General features: G+C 40.9%; 1 protein-coding gene across 1 annotated transcript in view; it reads right to left on the bottom strand.

The window, feature by feature from the left end:
- Nucleotides 1-5,770: 5,770 nt before the first annotated feature.
- slc41a2a (solute carrier family 41 member 2a) overlaps nucleotides 5,771-21,189 on the bottom strand; it is a 35,400-nt gene continuing 19,981 nt past the window's right edge. The window contains exons 6-10 of the mRNA XM_015964921.3: nucleotides 18,935-19,082; nucleotides 14,385-14,464; nucleotides 13,154-13,285; nucleotides 6,699-6,847; nucleotides 5,771-6,621 (exon numbers count right to left, since the gene is read on the bottom strand). Of these exons, the coding sequence (XP_015820407.3) occupies nucleotides 6,445-6,621; nucleotides 6,699-6,847; nucleotides 13,154-13,285; nucleotides 14,385-14,464; nucleotides 18,935-19,082 (686 nt within the window). The 3' untranslated portion in view covers nucleotides 5,771-6,444. The remainder of the gene's footprint in view (nucleotides 6,622-6,698; nucleotides 6,848-13,153; nucleotides 13,286-14,384; nucleotides 14,465-18,934; nucleotides 19,083-21,189) is intronic.

Here is a 21,189-nt window from a genome sequence, read left to right as displayed (position 1 = left end):
TTACTTGTGATTTTACTATATAAAACATAATAATATTCAACTTCTCCTCCGTGTTTGCTCTGAGGTGTGCGGAGCATCCTGTCCGCTCTTTGGTCAGTGACTGAAACCTCCGTTGATTGGTCCTCGTCCGAGCGACAGCGATGAAAAGTTGAAAATGTTTCAACTTACTGGGATCGCGTCGCTGGGTCGCCTGTGCACGACACGTGCACGAGCGCAAAATTTCACACGCAGGTTTTTCGCGTTTCGCTTGGTAAGAGGGAGACCTGCGATTATCGCTTTGTCGCGCATGTCTCATTGAAAATGAATGGAGGAGAGGCGATGTCGCCTCCCGTGTGTCGAGCCCATAACACTGTGCTATTTAATGTTAGACCTAGGATGACACATACTAGTGAATTTATGAAGCCTCTATCATATAAAATATTAATATAAGCGATAGAAGGTCATACACCAACGAGCTTGGTCTATAATTAATCTACGGATTAATACTTAATTTAAGATAATTAATTAATTTTTTTTTAATCTTTTATTTCATTCACAATGTATAAAATAAACACAAACAAATACAGGATACATTAACATATTGAAAAAAAAACATTTGAATGAAAAGGAGCAGATAGAAGAAAAAAATCTTATAATTTCTGCCCCTTTTTACGAAATAAAATTATCCGCCAAACAAACACAGTGTAACCTCAGTCACTTTCTAATATTTTCACGTCTAATCTTTGACATTATGATTCTCCTTTTTATAATTACTAAATACATTAGATTTTATACATTTTTTTAAATATTGCAAGTGTAGTTGATTCTTTAAATTCCTTGTTAATGGCATTCCACAATCTTACATCATTTACAGAAATGTTACATTCCCTAACTTTGGTTCTGAATCTATGTTTCTTAAAGACATCAGTTCCTTTTAACATGTACCCATTTAATAGCAAAAGTTTATTTATTAAACAGAGGATTCAGTAAGATTCTTTTCATTCGATAAATGGAAATGCAACCCTTTTCTGTGTTTCGTTTCAATAACGAGACAAGTTTAAAAATGAAGAAATTTATTACTAACAATTTTAAACAGAAAATTTGAAACGACAATTATAAAAAATGACAATTCAAGGATGGCAATATTAATGACAATCTTTAACAGTTTTGATATTAAACTTGTTTCAGAAGCAAACCTGTGTTGGATGGAAAACTAATCTGCGAATGGTGAGTTTTGGATGCGTGAATGAAGTTCTCAGAAGGTTTCTTTCAGAGAGAATGAAAGCGTTCTGGGTGAAATGATGTTGTGCAGATAAATGAGTTATTTTGAGAGAAACTGCATCAAACGCCATCTGTCGTGTTCTACCTCTCCCAAACAGGACACCCTTTGTGGATCCGGACATCAGGAGGATAGGTTTCATCCAAGATGACACTTCGGCTGGTAGAGGAGACGCAAGTGTCCGATCGTCTGGAGATGTCCTGGGTACACGGTTTACGAAGCGTTTGGCAGATGAACGTTCTCGTCTTAACTTAATTTCAGAAATCACTCTGGTAGAGTCTTCGTTAGCTGGTGACAGTTTCGTATATTCTTAGCTGTTCTGGTTGGCATGACCGAACAGCAGGTGGAGGCTTAGGGACGGGCATTCCCTTTCCTCCTGGTGTTGGTTCAAGAACTGAACTTGAAATCTGTGATGGTTAGTTTTACCAAAAGCTCTCAGGACCAATCACACTCGCTCTGGAAGAAAGCGTGTTCATGCATCAAAAACATGTGATGCAATTATTGTTTATCTGAACTCTGTGTTAGCTGGATACGGTGAACTTGACCTTGTTTGCTGAACACATCTTTACAATCGTTATAATAATTATTATTATACCCAAAGCATAATAATCCATTTCATGTAATTAAAATACCTTTATATTGAACCAAGTGGTCATTTTATGATGATTATGTTAAACAGTAATAAAATCAATGAGTTTATTAATTATTATCTAATGACTATCATTGTGACTTGAAGTGTCCTTCTTCTGGGACGGAACAGCAGATATGATGTTATGATCTTGAGCAGACATCGTGGCTCCTTGGGTTGATCTGTGGACTCAAAAGTACTGTTTGACCCAGCTTGACCCAGCTGGGCAAATGTGACCTGTGCCACACATCAGAGAACCTTCATGCCGTTACAAAACCATCTATCCTGTAACTTAACCATTGTTTCCACCAAATGTTTAATTAACAACAATTTCGTCCACTTGAGCCATGAAACCAAAAAATTTTAGCCAGAACTTTGATGACACAGCAGCACTCTGTTGTTAAGTTATTTTGCTGTTATCATCCAGAGCTCTAACTGTCCTGCTAACTCCTCTGTGTAGCTCAGAGGCCATTTGTGACACCAAGAGGGATTTTGTGATGCTCTCAAATTCATTAAGTTCACTGTATAAGAGCAAGTGGGGGTGTTAAGCTTTGCTGATTTGTTGTGCTCTTACAGCTGTGACTGATCTGTGAGCATGCGTAAATAAAAGGACGTGGTGCTGCTGCAGCAACTACCGGTCCCCACCGAATAGTGCCTGCATGGCGTTTGTTCATTCCTCTGTCAAAGGTAACTGGCCGTCAGTTCTCCGGTCTTCAAACGGCAGCGTCAACATTCATTAAATTGTTCCATATTCAACCTTTAACGTCTGGTTAAATAAAGGTTAAATAAATAAAATAAATAAACGTATTATGACTTTGTTGTCTTGAGTTATAATATCTCTATAAATTATGTTTATGAAGTTCTTTGCACAAAATCCCTCATTTGCTGTTTGATTTTTCAAGTTAAATTCTACTAGAGATTAAATATAATAATAATAATAATAATAATAATAATAATAACTGTATGTATATAATGTTAGATCTCTTATACTTTATCTCATTGCAGTGCAATTTCACCTTGTCCCACTCCCAGTTTTCTCTGTCCCACATTGTCTAAGCACCCTACTTGGAGTAGAGATGCTGTTCCTCCAGTCTGGAGAGGTGAAAGGGAATTCTATGCAAACTTCCCCATTTGTAAAAAGGACTCAAGATGATGCCAGCTGGATGACAGAGAACTTTCATGCACCGCTAACACGCAAATTTTAATGGGCCATCATCAGCGCTCTGCAGCATGCAAAGGATACCTTTACAACTGAATAGCAGCTCATTTTAAATAACTGAGTTGTTTGATAAACCAAGCCATTATTACCAAGAAGAAAGGATTTTTATACATGCCCTCTTAACCCTCCCACTGTCCTAACAGGTGTGACCTCGCGAGTTGAATTTTCTGCACCACGGGATAAACCATCAATCCTGCTCAATGGTCAACTTTCTTCGCGGAGTCACCCATAAAGACAGTGGGAGAGTTATAATAAAAATAAGTGCTTCACAAGAACAATTTAAAAAGTGGTCAGAAAATCCATAATGAAATTGAGACAAAATAAGATTAAATAATTTTAACATAAATGAAAACGTAAGTTGTAATGACAGGATTCAGTCAAAGACAGAATTGACTGAAACATCAGCATGAAAATCAAGCTTGGTTTATGCTTGATGCATTTACTTTCTGCTTGGTGATGCGGCTCGCGGATGGAACGCGCTTCACAACTTGCAGCGTGTATGGTTCATGGGGCTTGTCTCTGCGGTGAGCCAATATTCTCCCAAACAGAACAAGGCAGCATGGAGCTCTACGGCATGCATCCAACACTACACCATAGTAGAATTAAAAATTACTGTTGTTTACAACATGGCATTCCAGCATTTTTAACAGCGTCCTCGTCTTTTCCGACAGTGCAAGCTAGTTCTCTCCAAGAATTATTAACATGTTGATCACGATGATCTTTGAGAGCTGAATCATACAAATGTCTGTATTTACGAACCTCGGCCTTACTAGTTCTTGCCAGTCCGCCGTGTTTTTCCGCGTCCGACCGTCTGCGTGGTCAGAAAATTTCCTAGGTGCGTGGTGCGGAAAGTTCGGGCCGTGCGGAGGCGCAGTGGAGGGGCGTGGTTGTTAAAATCACGTAATTTTGCTGCACGGAGCCGTGCAAACCTCACGGACACGTCAAGCATAAACCAAGCTTAAGCCAGTGAAGAAGGAGAGGATAAACAGGTCATCACATCAAAGTCAGCCTGAACAGATTTGCTTTTTAAAGGAGACCACTGAGTCCACTGATCTCAGGCTCAGGGGGAGAGAGGTCCAGAGTCTGGGGGCCACAGCAGCAAATGATCTGTCACCTTTGGTCTTTAGCCTGGTGCTGCACAACCAGTAGGCTTTGGTCACTGGACCTCAGGGACCTGCTGGGGGTGTAGGGACTAAAAAGATCACTAATGTATGATGGTGTTTGTCCTTGTAAGGCCCTATAGACCAGAACCAGGATCTTGAAAGTAACTGAATTTAACTAGCAGCCAAGTGAAGGTGGAGGAGAAGCGGGGTGATGTGGGTGTGTTTCGACGGTTTGGTCAGAAGCCGAGCACAGGCATTCTGACCCACCTGTAATCAGTTCAGGGAGGACTTGCTCTGACAAGAGAAAAGAGAGTTGCAGTAGTCTAAGCGTGAGGAGATGAAGGTGTGGAAAAGAGATGGATTTTTCTGCAACTCATGAAGAAAGCTTCAAGCGAGAAGCCAAAACCGTTGGGACAGGTAAAAAAAATCCATCTTTCCTTACAATAATCCTTACCAAATAGAAGAAACTTAACAAACTGACATGAGAGTCCAGGGTAAGAGCTGGGTCAAAGGTCACACCAAGATTCCTGACAGAGGGTTTGGTCTGAGGGGCTGACCAGGGCACAGATGGGGATCTCCGTCTTATCTTCATTTAGCTGTAGAAAGTTTCCAGCCATCCGGTTTTGGCTGAGGGGGAAAAAAATCCTGCGAGTTTGAAGCCGTTTTTGCTGCCACAGTGTGTCTTATGACAGCGCTAGGTGATGCAGCAGTTTAGTGGCTGCAGTGATGCCAAGCTTGGTAGTAATATTGCCGCAATGCCAGACTTGTGAATGAAGATTAGGCCATGGCGCAACAGAAGGTGGTGTCGTGATCATGTGTGGAATGTCCGCCAAGCTCTGGCTGGCAACTATATTGAAAATGAAAGTAAACACAGGCGTGAGTTTTGCTTTGGTAAACAGAATCAGCTGAGGCAATAAAGTGGAGCGATGCAGAGCTCCAGAAGCTTCGCTGCGTTAGAGCTGATGCTCAGATCACCAGACAGTCACCTTTAGGAGTGGCTTGTCAATCGAATGTAAGGAGTGTGGCTTCGATCGCAATAACAAACAAGTTTAATCCAGACTAAAAGGAAGTCCGTGACAGCGTAACGACTGCCCCTATAATCCCCTTTATACCACATAAAGACTCTTGAAAGAGCTGTCTCAGTTCTGAGGCAGGATTTAAAATTGTATTAAAACTTCTAAAAGTACTGCTTGGAGCACAAAAGCTCTGAAGTAGATTAAAACGGGTAATTTTGAAATTGTAATGATACTATTATTATAATTACTACTATTGCTGTTGGGTAATTTTTATTGATCCCGTATGCTGCACCAGTAAGTGACTCGATGCAATTTGCTGGGTTTCTTATATAGGAAACTTTTTTCTGATTGGCTTAATGAACTGACCTGTATTGGAATGTTTATTATGCGAAGTGCCTTAAGACAAGTCTTGTAGTGATTTTGCGCTGTATAAATAAACTTGAATTGAATTGAATTGAATTGAGCCACTGCTCCTCCAGTAGCTGCTCTCTTGCACATGAGAGGTGTTTCTATTATAATTCCCCTGTTTGTGATGTCACAATCTGGGACTTTTTAAGCTATTTTTATTAGGCAAGTAATTTCTAAAACCAAACACAAACAGAAAACAGATTGATAGTTTGTTTCATGTTGGAAGTGTGTAGAAGCAGTAGACTAACATAGCAGCACAGAAAGAAGCATAATATGTCCCTTTTAAGACATCTCTGCAATAACTTACTTGTACTTTATTCAACTTAGGTCATGATAGAAAAAATGAAAACAGGTTTTTGTTGTGAATGTTGTTTGTTTCTAGCCTGGCAAGCCAGACTAAATAAATGTATTATTTAGTCTGGCCACGCTCCATTGACGGCTCTCAGTTGTGGGGCGGGTTCTACCGTTGTCTTTCAAATGATCCCCGCATTCCACTGGACAATGAATGTGACATACTCTTGTTTCACTCTGTTGCATCATCCCACCCACCAGGCATATAGAGTGCCTTGATTGGCACACAAAGCGGATAAAGCTCTGTGATTTGTTCACTAAGCAGATAGAGCACTATGATTGGCCCACCATTATGGACCAATCACAGCTCTTTATGTGTTTGAAACCCCTCTGTGATTGGCTAGCCAGAGTCCTGGTAGGAGCTGCGGAGGTTCCAATGGAGCGTGCCTAGACCAAACTTTGCAAAGCAAGAATTTGGTCTAGTTCACTAGGCTACTTTGTTTCTGCTTGTCATTGTAACTCTATACACCGCCTGGGTCGCCAATGCACCACAGTAAGAGAAAGGACAGAGAGAGTAAAGCAGTCCCCAGAAGATCTCCAAGAGCTGTCAGGTAGGGTATTGAATAACTGTCCGGATCTTTGCTCCTCTGCCACAGACAGTGGACCATCCAGTCAGCTATGCACAGCAGTGAGAAGACCTTAGAGACAGAGACAGGAACTCAATTGCAAACTTCTGAAATCTGCAGAGGGAGGGAACGTCACAAGACTTACTCACCTGAATCAGGGAAATTGACAGGAAGAACACTATGAAGAGAGGGCTGGGCAATGTGAGGCCTCCTTTCATCAAGTGAATAATGTGTAAGAAGATCAGCTGACCAGGCAGAACCAAAAGGAGGAGAACTCGAGCAGAACGTTGGTTTGATCCTGTCATGGAAAAACGTAAAGATAAAACGTGTGCGCAGCTTTGCACTTAGGGCTAAAATGATTCAAACACAGGGACTGCAGAAGACAGACACTTTGATGAGCAATAAAAAGCAGGTTATGTCTAAGATAAACGGAAGTCTGCGGCAGCACAGAGACCGCCCCCATACCCCCTTTATAGGGAGCCTAACTCTCCTCCCTTTCCGGTCGGCTCATGTGTCCCCGGAAGAACGAAAAAATAAATGCAAGTCAACGAGGCTAAAAACATCGTTTTCTAAACCGCTTTGCCTTGCGCCCTAGATCAACCATATGTTGAGAGGAGCCGGAAGAGGTGGCTTGGGCATCTGGTTTGGATGCCTTCTGGATGCTGCCCTGGTGAGGTTTTCCAGGCACGCACAACCGGGAAGACACCTAAAGCAAGACCCAGGACACGCTAGAGGGACATTGTCTCTCAACTGGCCAGGGAACGCCTTGGGATTATCCCAGAGGAGCTGGCCCAAGTGGTTGGGGAGAGGGAAGTCTGGGCCTCTCTACTCAGGCTGCTGCCCCCGTGACCGACTCCAGATAAGTGGATAAAAATGGATGGACAAAATAAAATATACAACCACAAGCCACAATTAACTGGGTAGAAACAACCCGGCAGCGATAGCAGACAGACCTGTATATATTGAGATATGTTCATCTGGTTGCGTCATTGAATGCGATCGTCTTACAACAGCACAAACCGGCACAAATGAAGTTCTAAAAACAGAGACCAGTTCGATTCATTTTGGAACAATAGGCATGGAGGGTGGTAGTGCAATTGTTTTCAGCAAGCGCCAGAAAACGACGTGACATACTGTGGTCATGTGTACCCGTTTACCCACAGCAACAAAAACACTGGGACCCACCCAACCTTTTTGACATTTAAAATGAAATAACATTGCAGATAACAGTTGTGTGTGTGTGTTTTTTCATTTCATTTTCATTTATTTATTTATAAAGCACCTTAATGCCACCAGCCAAGGCTGCCCAAAGTGCAGTACATGATAAAATCATAGATCATATCAATTAAAATTAGAGACAACAATGAGACCATATGAATAAAGGATGTCATAAGATATAAAAAACAATAAAAACAAAATCCGCAAAACATAGGTGCCGCCTGCACCCTTTCTGTTTTCTTTTTTTTCTCTTTCTTTTGTTCACAATTTTTGCTTTTTCTATTTGCTATTTCTTATTTTTGATCATTTATTTTTATTTTTTTGAAGCGCCTTGTGATTTTTATTTTGAGAGGTGCTATAAAAATGTTTTGTTTAAATTGTGTATGAAAATGTCAAACCTTTATGTAATAAAAAGCTGAAAAGTCAGTTTATTGTCCATCCTTTGTGAAGCTACATCAGATCCTGCTGCCTACTACTAAACATATGCAGTAGAGCTTATTTTTAAAATGAAATCAAGACACCGCTGTCCTATATTACTTGTTTTTAAGGTTTTTATACATTTGTTTTGCCATTCTGGTTGTTTTTGCTGTTAATCTGCCATTAGTTTTGCAATATGATTTCCTGTGGTATCTACATAATGAATAAAGGTGACAAAAAAAGTTTACCTGAAAACGTCTCTGCAACATGCCACAAACATTTAGTTGGTATGTTGTCACAACGTCACAATAGCAACGTTGTCACAATTTCGCAGTAAAGTTGTGGATATGTCGCGACAACATTCCAGCAACGTCCTATGTGACGTTCTGACAACGTCGTAGCGGAATTTCACTTTGGAAGTCGCTACTACGTAACATACGACGTTCCTGCAACATCACAAGGTGTCAGAAAATACGTTGCGACAACGTTGTTGCAACGGACCTGTGTTAGTAGGGGTGGCACTGTTCCGGCAAGCGCCTGGAAAACATTAATCAGGAATTTCATTTCGATACTATGCTTCACAGGCAACCACTGCAGAGCGACATGTGCTCCCACCATTTTACCCCATAGATGAACCTGGCTGCAGCATTTTGCACCATCTGCAATCTTGCAATTGCAGATTGAGTCATTCCTGCATATAGGGAGCTGCAGTAATCCAGCCTTGATAGTACAAACGCACCCGTCACGGTCTCTAAATCCTTTCTTGAAATCATTGACTTGATGGTAGATAGGCGTTGTAACTGAAAACGGCAGGATCTAACTACTGCAGCAACTTGGGCATCAAATGACAAGGGGGAGTCTAGTTTTACACCCAGATTAGTAAATACACAGATTATGAACTCAGCTGAAAAGTACGCAAAGTACCCGAGAATATGAGCTGATATAAACGATCGCAAACAAATTACTTTGTTTTGGTGGAACAATTTTGTGAATATAACAGCAGCTGCGCGCAGGACGCAGCTGGAGTATTTGAGCCGTTACCGCTGCGTCCTCTCTGCTCATAGAACGCCCACAAAGCTGAATCCATAAATGACGTCATATATGTGGATACTGGATCTTTTTTCAGGCTGAAATTTTTAGGAAACCCACATCTTGATTCCAGTAGGAGGAACTCAAGTAGAAGGTCTTGAACTCTTACCCCCAAACTCCACTACCTCCGCTCCGCTCCGACACGAACGCCGGAGCAAAATCGGTCCCGTTGTAGTCAATCAGAGCAATTCCACTACTGCGGCCGTGCTCCGGCCGTGCGGCACCGTGCGCCGCCCTCTGTTCCGGCGTCCGGCAAAAATAGAATCAATCCTATTTTCGCCGGGCGCCGGAGCACCTCCGCAGTAAATGGACAGAAATCACAACCGCCCAACAGGTAAAGGAGCAAGCACAACTTCAGTTTTACAGAATAAATCAATAAACAAAAGGCGTTTTTTGTTTCATATGCACAGGTTTAACAACTTTTAACAACTATCAATGGCGGCTGAAGTTTAAATGCACAAAAGTAAGCCATAAATACAGTTTCCACTATCAAAGTAGTCACACTTTGTTGATCCAAACACTGCTAATCTCTCAACACAAATGATGGGCAGATTAAACTGTTCATTTCGATGCTTCTCCCACATGAAAATATATGTATCCACCTGGTAAACTCTTTTGTATTATTCAATGCTATTATATATTATCATATGCTATGGAAAGAATCCTGCTCAGATACTCAAGGCCTCTCAGTGTTCTTCTGCACAATGATAAATAGCTGTATATCTTCTCCTGCACCAGAGAAAGGAGTGAACACATTCCATCTCTGTTGAGTTCCTCTCCGGTACCGGTGTATGTGTATCTTTTCCTGTCAAGGACGTACCAGGATGTTCCTAGTTATCTCACGGATGCATGTTCTCGTGATGTATTAACTGTCCACTAACAAGGCTGTTATTTTTTTCACCTGTCATGATCAATGACGTATGTACATGGCAAACTGCGTATGTTTCATTCCTGTAATCCTCAATAAAAATCAGCCGTTTCAGCAGAACGGGGAGAGTGTCTGAAGCAACAGACAGGAGCAGAACGCGGGCTCTGCTGGAATTGCACGCTCTCCCCCTCATAAGCGGTGAAAACAGTAGCTGCGTTTTCATGTGGCAAATTTCCTCAATCCGATTGAAATCTTGGTTGATCGGAATTTCCGAATCTCTGTTCACATGGACACGAACTGAAATGATCCGATCATGCCGTGCGTACATATGCACCAAGCATTTAATCCGATTAAATAGGTTGAGCATGCGCAGAGTTGCCTTTCACGAAAGAAAAATTGTAAACAAACGCCATGAAACGAAAAGAAAAATGTAAAAACAGAAATAACTATTCTTCCTGCTTTCCTGATCCATTTATTCAATTTAATATTTTTATTTAGCTCATAGAAGTTACGTTTTCTTCAGTGAATAACTGCAGATATATGCTTTGCTGCATTTTATTGTTGATTAAAATAAGGGAGGGTTATGTCTGCCTCTTGATCAGCTGGTCCGCAGGTCTGAATTGACAGCTGTTGCGCTGCGCTGCGGCAGAGCGGGGACGGGGGGGGGGGGGGGTTAGCCTCATGTTTTATTACTGAGCTCTGTTGTGGCTTATTATTAATAAAATGTGACGATCAGCTGAAACTGTTGAGAAAAATCTGTTCAAACAAAATAACAGAAGATGTTCAGAAAGTTTAGAAGCCTGTGTTCATCATTAACGAACCGCATCTCAGGTCATCTGCGTTTACGTGCTTTTAACGAACACGGACTTTACTGTCGTCCAGAGTATTTAACCGAGGACGTTTTCCTACCCAACATCAGCCTCCAATCAGGTCTGTAAAACCCAGATTATCCTGTGTTCTTTACAAGCGCGTCTCCATCACCTGCTGCAGAAGCTGCTGTGTTCAAAGCTGACAGAAACGGGGATCCGTGCGCTGCAACCCCCGCGATAAACCTGCGTATTTCCAGTAAAGATTTGAACATCTTTGTCGAATGATTTGTGCAATAATCAGATTTTTATTTTACTTCCACAAAATGCAAGTTCTGAATTAAATATTACTGAAACGGGACGGCTTGTTGTCGGATTTAAAAGCCGCCGCTCGTTAATTACACCGTCATTTTTGAAGTCAGGCAGTCCAAATAACAGCGGAGAGGCCCGCTGGCTGTTGCACACATGCGCAGTGGGCATTATTTTACCCCAACAATCCGAATGGCTGTGTACATGCACGTCAATCGGAATGAAGAACGGAATAAACCACCTCTCTCAATCGGATTGAATATTCAATCCGATCGGGCCGAATCGGATCAGAATATTCTGATTGACATGTTTACATGCAGAATTTTCAATCTGAATGGGCATTCAATCCGATTAAATATGCGCATGTAAACGTGGCTACTGACTGGACTTCTGATCATTTGACTCCACATTCTGCCAACGAAAGGTGTTTATCTCCATCTTCTCCGTACCTGTGCTTGGTCTAACAGAAGAAAGACCAACACACACAACGGGTGTTTGGATCTAACTTCCGCGTTTATTGCTCGGACTGTATCGCAAGATCTTGAAAATCCGGCGCATGCTTGTTTGCCCCCCTCAGGTCTCCGCACCGGAGCGGAGCCGTTGTAGAGCGGGTACCAGTAAAAATTGAATTCGGAAGCGAGAGGCTGCGGAAGGCGGGGGCGGACCGGAGCGGAGCGGAGGTAGTGGAATTTGGGGGTTAATGTTTGACACCATGCCACCGGCCCCACAAAGTAGCACATCCACACCTTTAATTTAACATTATTGAACCATTAATAATCAACTATTAATAATTTTGCTAAAGAAATAAATACAAATCATTTATAAGGTAGGATATAGGGATCACACTAATAAATTATTTATACAGTCAACTAAAATTTAGAGACATTGTAGAATTGCAGACAGCACAAATATTATTTCTAGCAAGAAAAAACTTTTATCAGAAAACATCCAAAAATTATTAATTGAAAAGGAAGGGGGTTATAAATTACGGGAACAATTTCATTTCAGAGTTCCTTTTGCACGTACAACAAGTAAAACCTTTTGTATTTCGGTATGTGGAGAATAGGATGGAGGGGACACTATGGAAATGTGTTACTATGATTCTGTTTAAAAATAAATAAATAAACAATATTTATACCAGGTACAGAATTGAGGAGGGTATTTCAGTTTGACAGTCTGTGTTTTAATTAATTACTATTATTATATTAACAAGGACATTATTATATTATAATATAATAAAAAGGACATGCATAAATATAAGCATTTTGCTTCTGCCTGAGCCTTTTCAGTCACTTTGAATGTAATGATTTATGTTTTATGATTATATTATGTTTTGTTTTATATCTGACTGAATTAATTGAATAAAAAAATAAAATAAATAAACATTATTTATACCAGGTACAGAATTGAGGAGGGTATTTCAGTTTGACAGTCTGTGTTTTAATTAATTACTATTATTATATTAACAAGGACATTATTATATTATAATATAATAAAAAGGACAGGCATAAATATAAGCATTTTGCTTCTGCCTGAGCCTTTTCAGTCACTTTGAATGTAATGATTTATGTTTTATGATTATATTATGTTTTGTTTTATATCTGACTGAATGAATTGAACAAAAAAATAAAATAAATAAATAAACATTATTCCTCCATGCCTGCAAGGAACAAACGTATCTCCTAAGTACTGTCGATGCTTTGGTCCATCTAAATTTTTATCTTCTTTTTACTCCGGAGGATGTTGTCAGACCTCAGCACCACACCACACTTACCCCTAACCCACTTAACTTAAGAAGTAAAAAATATATATGTATATAAAGAAAAACATCTGTTTGCAATATTTAAATAAAGAGCAGGACATTTGACATTACATTATACAGAAAAAGTTAGAAAACCTGTTCCAACGAAGGTGTGACAGAGGTTGAAGCAGCTTTTATGGCTGTCAGGAATTTCTCTGGGTGAGTAATTCAAATGCAGATGAGTTGAGATACGACTAGCCTGGATGGAGACGAGGTTTCCTCCAACACCTGATAAGGAGAACAATGGAAAATGTTCCTTTTAAATGATGCAGCCCCATGTCACATGTGATCTTCTTTGACCATGCTTGATGCAGCAATTGCAAAACCCACATCACATCCTGTGTACTAACAATCACAGCCGATAAACGGGTAAACATTTCTATTCTTAGCCCATGAAAGGAAACATAATGTTTGATCACACATGTAATCCTGAATACTTATAATTAATCCTCTGTATGTTAATCCTTATATTAATTTCAGTGTTCTTATGTAAGTTATCTACCTTTAAACTGAATGATGCATGGGCACTCTTATCTTGAATGGTTCACTTGTGATCTATATGCCATCATACTGAGTTCTAGCCATATCTGACCTATGCATGTTTAAGTTGGTTTAAGTTGCTGCTGATGCATGAAGAATCACATGCAGAACAAAGGCCAGGAGCAGGGGGAGTCTGTTCACAGTGTGGGAGATAAAACAGGAAACAGAGCGAGGCAAAAGTGGACTCCCATCCTATCAGGAGGATTGACTGAAAATGTGGAAATGCTATTCTCTGAGGAAGCAGGTGATGTTCTTCAGAAATCTAGGGAGGTGCCAGCAAGAGAATCTGCAGCAGGACAGAGAATAAAACTGCATTTTGTGAGAACAGATCCGATTTGTCACAGGTACTGGGAGGTGGCAGAAATAAATCCTAAATGCGTATGGGTAAATAAAGAGTGGGTGATTGAAATACAAGGCGACTTGGTGGCTTACTTTTTGTTTGTTCAGTGATTTCAAGAACCAGGAAGGTGGAAAAAATTTTGAGGAGTTATTGCATAAATCTAGGTCTAACTCAGTGCTAGGGCATCATTCAGTTTAAAGGTGCATGAGTAACACACGGACATTGAAACGAATATGAGGATTAACACAGAGATGATTATTTATAAGCATTCAGGTTCACATGTGTGATCAAATATTATTTTTCCTTTCAAGAGACAGGTACTGGCCCTGATCTGCAGTTTTGTTCCATAATAATTTTTACAAATAAACAAATTACAATGACGAAATGATACCTAAACTTCAAACTGACGAAAAAAGTGCAGATAAAGAGAAAACCACCATTACTTACCATTTATGACTGGAGCATAAACAACGATTCCCACTAAGTTTTCATCAGACACAGTCTTGTCCAGAATAAGTCTTCCAACACTAAAAATAAGATTAAAAAGTTATTTTTTTGTGACGGTGACCCATGGGGTGCAATTGGAGGTATTAGCAAAAATCTCAGTCACCATTACAATAAGTTTGATTTACCTTGAATAAAATTTCTGCATCAAAGCTATTTCTACACCGTTGCTTCCAGGAAATATTTATTTGCATGTATATATTTTTACGTGTTTATTTAACCTTTGCCACCCAGTATCGTTGTACTCACAAATGCTTTCGGATTTCTAAACTCAAGAACTAAGCACTTTGTGACACTTGATAAAACTAAGTGTTGTTTTAGCCCCAGATGTGTTTCTCCACATTCTCACCATCTGCTTATCTCGATCAAACTGTGACCATCCACACTTGTGTGGGAGGGGAGGTGTTTCAAACTGTCAGCAGCCACAACAGAGGAATTTTATCTCTCGGCTGGCCCAGGAAATCCTTGAAGCGCAAACAGAGGAGCTGGTGCACGACTGAGAAGAAGACAGTTAACATTATTGCACTATGATTTAAATTATCTGCTTGGATTGGCGAAATGCTTCTCAGTTTTATCGCTCCCTGCATTCACGAGGACAGCAAAACTGTAAATGTGCAAATTGTAAATAAACAAATGATAAATGGCTGCCTTTCTAGAGTCCTACTGCCCCCCAAAGCGCTTTACAACACAGGAGTCATTCACCGATCACATTCTGATTTGTAAACTTAGAGAAATATTTCAACTTTGTGTTGTTTATGTCATGGTCTGCGTCTCCCTCATGTGTCTCCTTGTGTTCTCCATCCCTCTCTAGGTTCTCCTTATGTGTCTAGCATCCTCGTGTCCTTGTCTGCATCTTCCTCATGTGTCCCCTGATCTGCAGCCCATCTAGGTTTTCCCCCCTCCCCAGGTATCCCCCCAGGTCCTTTGCTCCCGTGGTCTCCCTTAGGCCTAGTCCACACGTAGCCGGGTTTTTTTTAAAAAACGAATATCCGCCCCTCCAAAAACTTGCATCCACATCACCTCGTTTAAAAAAAAAACTCTGTCATCACGTACCCAGATAAATACGTTTTTAAGGACATGCCAGACCTGTAGGCGGCAGTACTTCCCCCGTTCTTAACCTCGTCCTTCGTCTGTGGTCTTCCGCAAGGAGCAGTAATTCCGCTTGCAAACACAAACAAGCAAAAAGCGCTTGGACAATTGATAAAGCGAGCGCAGCTCTGAGGGCATCCATGCTGTCGGCTAGTGTAAACACAGGTCGCACACGTGATGTCAGCATTTTTTTGTCGCAGAAAGTGACCTTGCGGACCTCAAAACTCCGGTTTTGTCTGTCCACACGCAGACACCCAAAACGGAGAAAACGCAGATCTTCACTTTGGCCGGAGTTTTAAAAAAATATCCATTTTCGTGTGAAAAAAACTCAGTTTTCGTGTGGATGACAGGCCAAAACGTAGAAAAATATTTACGTTTTGGCAGATCCCCGGCTACGTGTGGACAGGGCCTTAGTCACAACTGTGTAGTTTTTCTTTCTGTAGTTTTTTCCTATAGGTTCAGCTTTTCATTTATTAGTCTCTTTTTAGTGTGTTTTCTTTCTCCACTGTTTTTTTAGTTATCCACAGATCATTAGTTGTTTATCTTAATCTTCTTGTCTTCAGGTTTTGTTTTTACTCTTAGGACATGTTATTTTCCTCTCCCTGATTAGTTAATTGTTTTCACTAGGTTTCTCTCTCCACACACCTGCAGCTCATCTCCCACTCATCCTGCCCCAGTGTATTTAGCCCTGTCTGCGTCTCAGAGTGTTGTTGGTTCATTGTTTGTGTCAACCTCGTCTTGTCCCCCTCTCTAGCTTTTAGAATCTCTAGGTCTCTTGTGTTTTTGGATTCTCTAGGTTTAGTTATTAGGATTTTCAGATTTTGTTTTTTGGCGCCCTGCATTCTCTGGGTTTACTCCTTAATAAAGGATTTTTACGTTTTTTTCCACCACCTTGGGACAGTTTATGTGATTTGACTCATTTAATAGTTTATAAATTTATAAATTTCTATTTATGCAGAAATATTAACCGATATGCACTTGCTGATATTGTTCTATGTTGATAGCATCTTTATCCCAAAAAGTAATTACATAGCAACAGCAAACAAATTAAAAAAGGATCAATACATTCAGTATCAGAAACATAAAATATAATATCAGAACCCAGGAAGAGAAAGATCAGCAGAAGATCTGATAAGACAAAGAAAACAAGGACTATAAACGGGGTTTCATGATTACTGAATACATGCAATGATGGCGAGCAAGCAAAAGGCATCTCAAAATCAGTGGAACTGATGAAGACGGAAAATAAAATAATAATAATAATTAATAATAATAATAATAATAATAATCATTTTATTTCAACTGCGCCTTTCTAAACACTCAAGGACACTTTACAGACAGAGATAAAATACAAACAATAAAAGATAGAACAGCATAAAACAAACAGATTGGAGCAAAGAGAGTAACTATTGGAATGCTAGACGGAACAGGTGGGTTTTGAGTCTGGTTTTAAAGAGAGTGAGGGAATCAATGTTACGGAGGTCAGGAGGGAGTGAGTTCCAGAGCTGGGGAGCAGAGCGACTGAAGGCCCTGCTCCCCATAGTGACCAGACGGCAAGGTGGGACAGAGAGGTGGATGGAGGAGGAGGACCTGAGGGAACGGGTGGAGGTTGAAGGATGAAGGAGGTCTGAGAGGTACGGGGGGAGCTAGGTTATGGATGGCTTTGAATGTATATAGCAGAATTTTGAATTGGATTCTGGAAGTGACTGGGAGCCAGTGGAGCTGCTGAAGAACAGGGGTGATGTGGTGGAAGGAGGGAGTTCTGGAAATGATGCGGGCTGCCGAGTTCTGGAGAAGTTGAAGTTTATGGAGGGATTTGTGAGGAAGATCGAAGAGAAGAGAGTTGCAGTAGTCAATACGGGAAGTGCTGAGGCTGTGGACAAGGATGGCGACCGAGTGAGTAGTGAGGGAGGGGCGTAGGCGGTTAATGTTATGTAGATGGAAGTAGGCAGACCGGGTAATATTGTTTACGTGGGACTGGAAGGATAGTGAGGAGTCGAGGATGACACCCAGACTCTTGACCTGAGGGGAGGGGGAAACTAAGGAGTTGTCGACAGGAAGAGTAAAGCTGTGGATTTTGGATAGTAAAGATTTAGTGCCGACAAGTAACCTTTCTGTTTTATCACTGTTAAGTTTGAGAAAGTTTGATGTGAACCAGTCTTTGATTTCAGATAAACAATTGGTGAGGGAGGAAGGAGGGAGTGAAGAGGAGGGTTTAGAGGATACATAGAGCTGGGTGTCATCCGCGTAACAATGAAAATGGATGTCAAATTTACGGAAAATATTTCCCAGGGGAAGAAGGTAAGTGATGAAAAGGAGTGGACCGAGAACAGAGCCTTGGGGGAAGCCAGTAGTGACAGGGAAGGGACGGGAAGTGAAGGATTTGAGTTGAATAAACTGACTACGGCCAGAGAGATATGAACGGAACCAATCAAGCGGGGTATGAGAAATGCCAAGGGAAGACAATCTATGGAGGAGGATGGTGTGAGAGATGGTATCGAAGGCTGAACTCACGTCAAGGAGGATGAGAATGGAGAGCAGTCCAGTATCGGCAGCAGTGAGGAGGTCGTTAGTGATTTTTATGAGTGCAGTTTCTGTACTGTGGCCAGGTCGAAAACCAGACTGGAAGGGCTCATAGAGGCTATTGAGGGTGAGATGAGCATGGAGTTGAACAGAGTTTATTTTTTCTAGCATTTTTGAAAGAAATGGAAGATTTGAGATGGGACGAAGATTATTGAAATTATTGGGATCAGTGCCGGGTTTCTTTAATATTGGAGTAATAGATGCAGTTTTGAAAAGTGAGGGAACAATACCGGTAGAGAGGGAGGAGTGGATTTTGGTGGTTATGAGAGGGAGAAGGGAGGCGAGACATGTTTTAACCAAAACTGTAGGAAGGGGGTCGAGAGAGCAGGTGGTGGGCTTGGATTTACAGACAAGATCAGATATTTCGGATGAGGTGGGAAGAAGAAAGGAACAAAATGACCGGCGGGGTGAAAAAATCTCAGGGGGAGGGGAAGAGCTTGGAATTAATTGCTGGTGTATGGAAGCAATTTTCTGAGTAAAGAAGGTTATTAAAGAGTTACATGAGTCAGCAGAATACAGATTGGGGGGGGGGGGTGGGGGGGGGGGGGTAGAGAGTCCGGGGGATGAAAAATATTGCGCATTATTGAGAACAGAGTCCTGGAGTTGCCTTCATTGGAGGAAACCAATTCCAGAGTAGAAAGCAGATTTTGTATGTTTAATAGAGTCCAGTAACCAGTAAAATATAATGACAATAATCTAAATATGAACACATTCAGCTTCAACTGTTCAAAATTCAGAAAAAGTGCAAATTTCATAGAAAATGTTGAATTTTCTGAACAGTTTTGTTGAGCTTGAAGCTGAAACGAAACTCTGCTGAGTACCTGCTGATGACCATGGCTGTGATGATGGGTTCCCAGCCTGAACGGAGCAGGATGTGACTCTCTGGGTGTTTGGAGGCAACCCTCATCCAAACAGGTATCAGACATATATGTAACAGATCAACCAGGTACAACACATAGGGATAGAGCTCTGTTGAGAAGAAATGTGAATTATTTAGAACATATTCATTAGGACGTCATCAAAAACAATGATTATAAATTACAGGTTACTTCTTGTAATAACTTCAGCTTAATTAACTTCCCAACTTCATTTCTAATAAAAGGGTAGAAGCCATATTCTGTCATGTTACTGGTGACAACCTGGTGTCAAACTCCTCACATCTTCCTCAACATCAAGGATCTCTGCAGCATCTAGACTGCCCAGCATTGTAGGCTAGGGTTTAACTCTTCATTCAGCAAGGTGGTTCCAGGTCTGCAGCAACACTTCAATATACTGTAGTGGCCGAAAAGGTCAAGAGGTCAACTTAAAGAAGTATTGAGCTGAATTGTGAGTCTTTGAGTTAAAACCTGATGGGAGAGGTTCGTGTGCTGTTTTTTCCCATCAGCTCCAAAGGAATTTCCTGTTTTGGCCAACGTTGAGATGTGCTTCCAGTAAAGTTTGATGCTTATCTGACATGTTAACAGTAAACTGATGTGAACAAGAATGTTCCTGTGTTCCAGCCAAAAGTCTCCAGTAAGACCCAAAGGTTGATATTGAGAGGAGACTCAGGGCAGCTTCGCTAAGGAAAAGTTCAAATCTGACCCGAGTCTCTCTTTGTTGGGAAACCTCTGACATCTTGCCCTCGTGCTAGCAGCCTCATTTAAGGGGGTCTGTGGTAATCAGTTAAGGCTCTCTTCTCTTATCAGTACTATTACAAAGGAATATAAAAAGGCTATTTTTGGTGATAAACACATTGTTTTTCCCACATAATGATAATTATATACATCAGTAAAAATGTATAGATTGTTTTTGATGCTGGGCAGGTTGAAGAATTGTTATTTAGTCCGTCACTAAGTATGTCACTCAGGAGCATTATTAATTATATCACTGTAAATAATAAATCTTGCTGTGTACAATCAAGGCTGAATATATTTTTAGCTGTTTTTTTGTTGTTGAGAAAAATGGGTTTCTAGAGACTTATATACGTATTCATGCAAAGTTATCCAACTTTAAAGTTTTATGTAACCCTAACTGACTCCGGTTTGGACTGTGTGCTTATTCATTTTGTGTCTATGATGAAGCCATGGAGACTTAATAAAGAAGTCACCTTGTGAGCAGTGAATCCTTAATTTTTGTCAGTCATGCAGAAATACTTGATTTCAAGAGGAAAGACAGCTGGAAATGTAGTTATGTAAAGCTTTGACACAACATGGAAATTTAATTAGATATCCAAATTTGAATTTTATCATCAAATAAAATTTTAGAACAAATAAAATCATTTTAAGGGAGTAAAAGGGAAAAGGAGATTAACACCTTTCAGCATGTGCATTTCCTGCTTTTTCCAGCAGTGATATTGCTAATTCTGTTGAAGGAAATTAAATGTTTAATGAGAGACAGTTGGTGAAAATGATATGTGTAAATAATGCATGTAGACCTACATAATTAAGCAAAACTGCATTACTAATATTAAGTATATATATTATATTTTTTACACCCTTCGAATCTGGGAGGGTGGAACCCCAGCTCCAGCTATGGACGAGCCCCCAGGGGGCCCAACTTGATTTTTTTTCATGGGGCCCAAAATCTCTGGCAGCCCCCCTGCACACACACACACACACACACACACACACACACACACACACACACACACACACACACACACGTCATGACTAATTTAACTACATTGAACTGCTTTAATAATAATTCAATCTCTTATTCTGGAGTAAAATAAAGAAACAAGCTAAATCATCACATATCTGTGGCATCAAGAAGCATCTTCTGAGTTCAAACACAGGGATGGAGCACTATGTATGGTGTCAGGTTTCCGCCAAAACCGTGCAAGCGTAGCCAAAACCCGTGCATGCATATTGTCCACATCGCGCGTGCGAACGGGACTTGTGCGTGGAGGTTAGAACCTCACGAGTGAAAATATACATGGCAAGGAGGTCATTTGTACACTGAGAGGGAGCAAACTGTGTCTGTGAGCGCACAAGGATGTGCGCAAGTGACAAACCTGCGTGCGCGCATTGGCCAACGAGCACACGACAGAGGAAAACATGCGCGCGGCAGCCTTACTGCACGTGTGGCAGCCTTTCTG

The sequence above is a fragment of the Nothobranchius furzeri genome, chromosome 4 (genome assembly GCF_043380555.1).
Source record: "Nothobranchius furzeri strain GRZ-AD chromosome 4, NfurGRZ-RIMD1, whole genome shotgun sequence".
In the NCBI taxonomy this organism is placed as follows: Eukaryota; Metazoa; Chordata; class Actinopteri; order Cyprinodontiformes; family Nothobranchiidae; genus Nothobranchius; species Nothobranchius furzeri.
The sequence above is the reverse complement of the archived record's forward strand: the minus strand, read 5'-3'. Positions and strand labels throughout refer to the sequence as shown.